The sequence below is a fragment of the Octodon degus genome, unplaced genomic scaffold (genome assembly GCF_000260255.1).
Source record: "Octodon degus isolate 3935 unplaced genomic scaffold, OctDeg1.0 scaffold00243, whole genome shotgun sequence".
In the NCBI taxonomy this organism is placed as follows: Eukaryota; Metazoa; Chordata; class Mammalia; order Rodentia; family Octodontidae; genus Octodon; species Octodon degus.
The window spans coordinates 2437423-2445007 of NW_004524819.1; the positions used below are offsets into that span (position 1 = coordinate 2437423).

A 7585-nucleotide genomic window follows, 5' to 3' on the forward strand; every position below is an offset into this window, starting at 1 on the left:
CAGATGAATGTCCATTTTGTATCTGTGTATTCAAAGTGGCTAGGATAGATATATAGTTACATTCTCTTAATGAATAGAGTGATTTGTTCTAATGGCGTTTGTAAATAGGATATCATGTCCGCATCTTGTACAGCAATTGACCACTAGGAAGAATGTATGCAATGTGTTAATTATTGAAATTGTCCTACCAATGTGATTTGAAAGTCTCATTGCTATTTGTTCATCAATAAAATTATGGGAAAAAAAGAAATACAGACAACACCAAGATCCATCAATGTTTGTAAAAATATTATGTAGAACATATGTATAATGTTAAGAGTTGGGATTACAGTTTAAATCATGAAATCTGTATTTCAAATAGGCACTGAGTTAGAGGTATTAATAATCACAAATTTTTAGGGGGTTTTTGGAGGTGCTGAGCTCAATGCTAAGTATTTACCATGCCTGGTCTCACTGAATGTTCACAATCACTCTATGAAGTTGGCATTAATAAACTCATTTCAAAGGTAAGGAAAATGAGGCTTAGATTAAGTCTGCCACATAGTTAAAATCAGAGCTAGATGTAAGCCCAAATGAAACAAACTCCATACCCCATGCTCTTAGCCACTATGCATTACTGCTTAAGCATGGAATTTCACATGGGTCCAGAAAAATCTGTGTTCAAATACTCAAATCTCTTAAAGACTTGCTTTTCTCATTTGTAAAATGAAGACTAACATTCTCACTTATTTCATGAAGTTGCTTTAGGGCTTTAAAAAGGTAATATAAAGGAAAAGCCCATAAACATAAATCATTGCTGTATAGACATTGCTGTATATGTTGTGGCTACATGTCACTCTTAGGGCCATCGAAAGTGCTTTGTTTTTTGTAAGGGTATTCCTGGACATGAATTCAAATGGGAGCTGTCAAGTTCTAATTAGGGGGAGGGTAATTTAATGGACTAGAGAATTATTTTAAGATAAACATGAAAGTAATAGGAATAAAACACACATTTCTCCTAAAAGGCAGAGTAGGATACATTACCTGACTCAGGTGGCTCCAAGGTGCTTTTCTCTGACAGATTACTCACAGACAAACTGAAAGGGACAGAAGCAGGTGATGTGGCAGTCCTCTCTGATCGAGGTAGTGTTCGCAGCATTTGAGCACTATCAGGGGATCGCTCCTTTAAAACAAATAGGTTAAATAAACTGTCAGATCACATTTCATGTAACATTGGTATAAATTTCCCTGCAGTTGCTAAAAATATTTATGTGAAAGACTTCAACATTTTCCAACATTCCAAAAATACTTCTTGCTCTGTTTTTGTGATGTTTACACTGCTACATCCCCAGCCTGTTTTTGAGACAGGATCTTGCTGAGTCACTAACCTACCCAGGCTGAACTTGAACTTGCAACCTTCCTGCTTCAGCCTCCCAGAGTGCTAGGATTACAGGCATACACAACCAAGCCCAGCTCATTTACCTCTTAATAATCCCCAAGACCTCAAAAACATTTTACTCTGCTCTCTCTGTATCTTAGTTACCCTAAACTACTTTTCACGTATTGGGGACGAAGTGTGCACATTTTCCCTACAAAACAAAATATTGCTTATGAGATATAAATAGCACTTACAAAAAACACTGATAGGCTATTCCATACTTTTTCATAGCAAAATGCTATTTAACATTTTTACTTCAAAAAGGATGAAAAAAAAAGGGATGAGTTTTAGAACTCAAAGTTATTTTCAAAAAAGGTATGTCTCCTTTAAATGTTATTTGACATTTTCTTTTTTAAAAATGATATCATTTAAATTGTAATTTTAAAGCAAAAAGGGAGACAATCTAAATTTAATTGAGAGCAGTTCTCTCAAAGTGAATTTCTTATTTGTTACCCATGTTTCACTGCTTATGGTATATAACCTTCCACTGCTCATGAGGTCTAACTAAAAGATAAAAGAATATACCATTAGGCCTACAGACCTGCTATACAACATAGCATTATGCTTATATTAACAACACTATGTTGTACAATTAAAAATCTGTTCCATGGGTAGATCTTCTCATATTCAATGTCCTACTATAATAAAAGAGAAAGTATGTAAAAAGTTGCATTAGAAGTCAATCCATTAACAAGTAAAAAACAGCAGTCAGTCTAAAGTGATAAAAGGGCCTAAAAAAGGATGCTTTGTATAATATCACTGTCCACAAGTCAAGTTTGTAATAATTTAAGCTTTCTCATTAATGAAGTCATCAATTCTGAATTCCCTCTAAAGGATTAAAAGCTTTCAACTATAATTACTTTATTAGCAATTTTAGCTAAAATTACACTTTTGATTTTTTCAAACTTAAAGGTTTTTTTTCATGTCTTCTTTGCAATGCTGGATCACATTATTACATAGGCCACAACTCTACCCGTTCTCTTCGTCGCAGACGTGCTGCTAAAGTTCTATGCAGTACGTTTCCTGAGGTCAGACTGTCGGAGGGCATCAAAGTAGCTCCAGGTAAGTAAAAATCATTTATTTGATTGGAATCACTTTCTCCCACTACATTAACGCGTGGAGAGGCAAAAACTAGTGTTTGACATCCACCACAGGCAACCTGCAAGCATAAGTCCAAATTAAATTTAATTGACATATATTAAATACAAATGATGTTTTTAAACAGTTCTCAGATTACCTACAACTCATTTATTTACTGGTAGACTTCTTAGACTAACTCATAAATTATCTCTTCTCTTTTTTCTCCCCCTCCCTTTTCCCCCACCCTCCTGTTCTTTTTCTCTCTCCTCCCCCATCTCTCCAAACACACAAATTATAACACATAACCTTTTAACTCTGATTAAAAATTAGAACAAGTTTCATCCACCATTTTCTTTCAACTTAGTAGATAGAAAAAATTACTTATATTCATGTCTCCTTACAAGTTAGGAGATGTTATATTTTAATATAGGCACAACACCAAAAAATTGAAAAAACAGTTCAGAGTCCTATTGGGAAAAAATGACCCAAGGATAAATCAGTCTCTTGGAATAATCAAAGCCTTTTCTGTTATATGAATATTTTCTAACTTTAATGCTTAAAAGCCTTTGTGGGGGGGGGGGCAGCCAGCTAGTTCAGCAGACTAAAGCTCCTGCTTAGGCAGGCGCAGGGACCAGGGTTCAATCCTCGGCATGCTGTGCCAGCCCCACCACTGGGGCATGGTGAGACAGTGACTGAGACTGGGCATGGTGGCACGCACCTGCAATCCCAGCACTTGGGAGGCTAAAAACAGAAGGATCACTACAAGTCTGACCTGTGATAGTGAGACCCTGTAGACCTTGTACTAAAATACATTTTTTAAAAAAGTATAAAAGCCCTTAGAGGAAAAAGTCAGCATCCAAAAATGGAACAATGAAAAATGAAATAAACAATTAAAGAATTTTAAAAAACAAATGAACTTCAAGGAAGTACTATAAAACATACTATTTTTAAGATACACTTATAGCCACTTTTTGGTGTTCTACCTGGTGGTATAAGAATAGCATATTTTGCACCTTTCCCTTATAGTATTTATAAACTTAAAATTTACCTACTTTTTTGTTTTTTTATGCGGAACCGGGGATTGAACTCAGACCCTTGCATTTGCCAGGGAAGCGCTTATTCTACTGAGCCATCTCCCCAGCCCCCCATACCTACTTTCTTATAATTTTATAAAATTATTTTCCCCATACTGTAAGTCCAACCAAGAGCTCAGCATAGTAGCACATATGTGCAATCCCAGAATTCAGGAGACTGAGCCAGGAAGATCATCAGTTCAAGGCAAATCTGGGCTAAACATCAAGTTCAAGGTAAACCTAGACTAGTGTGACCCTGCCTAAAAAAAAGTTGTTTTAAAAATCTGTAAGCTCAATTATGAGGACTTGCCTGGTTATTTTGTTCACAGATAAATACTTTGTATTCTTAAATACTGTCTACTTTCTCGCACACAGGGGGCTTTCATTACGTGGTGGTCGAATAAATGAATGAACGTGTTCCATAGTATGAGACAGTGCATCGTTGAAGAAGAAATATTATCATGACCAAGCAAACAGAATTTTCACAAGCCTATAGTACCTTTTTACTAGTAAGAATTATATTTATGTATATACAATCACAATATCAACAAAACAGCTCCAACTTTTTGTTTTGCAGTTAGAGTGGTATTAGTTAACAGAATAAAAAAGTCATGTATAAACTACATCTGAATCAATTCAAGATGAAAAAACTATCATACCCATATATAACTAACATGTGCTATGTAAAACAAAAAACTATTTTAAACTTCCATGCAATTGTTCAACCTTCATACTATATCAGGCAAGGTTAGTGGTTACTGAACATGCCACCAAGATAGGGTTATGTAAACACACACCAGGTAGTATGCTAAATATACAAAACATGGTACAGTTTAAAAACAGTTTCATATTTTAAAATTTTTTCCTGAAAGAAGTGCATTACATGGGATGGTGAAATGATTTATAGATTTAAAAAAATCTCCTACAACTAACATATTCATCATTATCATCTTTTCAACTTCATTTCCTCCTCCCACTCTCGTCTTCCTCCTGGTTCTTTTTCTTGTCTTGTTCAGCCTTGATGACTCCCTTTTTTGCTTCATCAGCTTTTCCTTTAGCTCAGTAATCAGCAATATCCTTTTCATATTTTTCCTGAATCTAGGCAGCTTTCTTTTCATAATTCCTGCCATCTGCAGTACCGCTATTCCACATCTCTGCAATAATACTAATGGATAGGCTGGAATGTACTCATTTGATTTTGTTTCTAATTTTTAAAAGAGAACACAAAATAGTAAAAAAAAATTAGAAATGATACAAAATTTCACTAATCAAACTAATGGAATTCAGTAATAGTTATTATACTGCATATTGTGGTCTTCAAATTAGTTGTTCAGATTACCAGATATAATCATGCTTGGAGAAAAACTAGGTAAAAGGTTGCCCCATTGATATAATAGGATCCTTGGTCTTTTTTTCCCTTGCAGGAAGGTTTTCATTTTTCTTTCAAAATGGTCTTTGTTTTTTTTAAAAAAATTAATTTTATTGACAAAGAAATAGCAAAGAGACAGCTTTAAAATGGGTTAGTAGGACAGTTACAATAATTAATACATTGCATATTGTTGTCTTCATAGCAGTTATTCATAGTACAAGATGCAGACATGGTATCTTGTCTAAACACTATTAGTACAAATCTTTTTTCTCATTGAACTAAGAGAAAGTAGCTGTGTATCTATCCTAATTATTTTGTATATACAGGTATTTTTTTTCACTACAAAATGGTCCTTCATTTATATCCCCCTTTTTTGTTTACTTTTGTCAGAGATGAGTATTCCCTTGCCATTCATATATTGTAGTTGCATGAATTCAGCAAAATAACCGAATATAATCCAGTAGTCCATAGTAGTAGTGGGTTATCTACAGAACTAGCAAAGTCTAAAGTTGTTGACTTGAGCCTTTTACAGCTCAGCATGTTAATATGGCTTTACTTTTTATACCTCATTTTCATACTTTTCTGCTGGATGGTTAAGACCAACATGAAGCAAGACCTACATAACAAAAATGTAACTTTTGTATCTGACAAGGTCCATCAAATCCCCTCAGAATTTACCTTGAAAGCCTGTACCGCAGTTTGTAGATCTTTTATCAGTGTCAGCCATATGAATGAGTCACAGCCATTGCTTGACCAATTTGCTCTCTGTGAAAGCATGAAAGAATGTTTTCTCCCCAGGTGACTCTCCTTAGGCAAACTCTATGTCATTGATCACATTGCTCTGTGGCCCCATAATCTTCTTGATCAGAAAATTTGGGACACCACTGAGTTATAAGATCTTACAGTACAGATTCTTCTATGTCCTGAGTCCTCACTGACCTTGAAGGGCTAGGGCCAAAATGTTGGCTATCCTTGTAGGCCTTCTTTTATTTGTCTGCAAACTTAAGTTGTTAACCCTCCAGAAGAGGAACTTTACCCTATATCATAGGCAGTTGAGCTTAACATCACATCCTGCTACAATGTTATATATGGTTAGATTTCTAAATTTCTGTATAAAGATGTGTAATTGTTTATTTTTATTTTTTAATTTTTTTTCACATCCTATAGGGATTTAAAGTTTAGCTTATCAATGATTGTTGGAAAATACCTCTTCTGTGTTATCTCTCAGACACTTGTCTGTTTTTGTTATGTTTTCAAATTTTCCTTTTTTTTGGTAGGCATGGTCTTCCACTTCACAGAGCACTTCTTAGAAACTTACAACTTGACAGAAGCATCTGGATGATGCTTCCTATGCTTTTATTGGCAAGTTTGTACTAAAGAATGCATGTGATTAAATTTCAGTGTAGAAATTTGTAATTGTTTATTTCTATTTTTTACTATTTCTTAAATTTTTTTATTTTTTCACATTCTGGATGAATTTAAAGTTTAGCATATTAATGATTCACAGAAAATACCTGTTCCATGTTATGTCTAAGGTGTTTGATATTCAGACAGATACTGATGTTAAGCTCAACAGCCTATGTATAGGGTAATAATACCATTAAGCTTCTCTTCTGGAGGGTTAACAACTTAAGTTTGCAGACAAATAAAAGAAAGGCTACAAGGATAGCCAACATTTTGGCCCTAGCCCTTCAAGGTCAGTGAGGACTCAGGACATAGAAGAACCTGTACTGTAACACCCTATAACTCAGTGGTGTCCCAAATTTTCTGATCAAGGAGATTATGGGGCCACAGAGCAATGTGATCAATGATGTAGTGTGTGCCTACAGAGAGTCACCTGGAGAGAAAACATTCTCTCATGCTTTCACAGAGAGCAAATTGGTCAAGCAATGGCCATGACTCATCCACATGGCTGACACTGACAAAGGATCTATAAACTGCAATACAGGCTTTCAGGGTAAATCCCGAGGGGATTTGACATATCTTGTCTGATAGAAAAGTTACATTTTTTGTTATATAGGTCTTGCTTCATGTTGGTCTTAACTATCCAGCAGAAAAGTATGAAAACAAGGTATAAAAAGCCATATTAATATGCTGAGCTGTAAAAGCCTCAAGTGAACAACTTCTGACATTGCCAGTTCTGTAGATAACTCACTACTATTATAGACTACTGGATTATATTCAGTTATTTTGCTGAATTCACACACCTACAATATATGAATAGCAAAGGAATACTCATTTCTGACAAAAGTAAACAAAAAAGGGGGATAAAAATGCAGGACCATTTTGGGATATTTTTTCTTTTTTATTTACTTTATTGACAAAAATTGCAACGTGACAGCTTCAGAACAGGTTGGTAGGAGAGTTACAACAATACATTGCATATTGTTGTCTTTGTAGTAGTCATTCATAGCACAAAATACACACATGATATCTTGTCCAAACACTATTAGTACAGATCTTTCTTCTTTTTTTTTCTTTTCAAAGTTTTATTGATAAACATATAGCAATGAGACAGTTTCAAATCAAATTGAAAGTACAGTTTCAACAAATAATACACTGCATATATTCTTCTTAGTGGTTAATTGCTGTTACAAGATGCAGACTTGTGATCCTACTTACAAACACCATTAGAAAAAATCATTC

The 7585-nt window shown here is 34.6% G+C and overlaps 1 protein-coding gene across 4 annotated transcripts in view; it reads right to left on the reverse strand.

The window, feature by feature from the left end:
- The window catches only part of Rpgr (retinitis pigmentosa GTPase regulator), a 77717-nt gene that overhangs the window by 35022 nt on the left and 35110 nt on the right, over nt 1-7585 (reverse strand). For all 4 annotated transcript variants that reach the window (XM_023706161.1, XM_023706160.1, XM_023706158.1 and 1 more), the window contains exons 10-11: nt 2391-2576; nt 1024-1162 (exon numbers count right to left, since the gene is read on the reverse strand). In XM_023706161.1, the coding sequence (XP_023561929.1) occupies nt 1024-1162; nt 2391-2576 (325 nt within the window). The remainder of the gene's footprint in view (nt 1-1023; nt 1163-2390; nt 2577-7585) is intronic.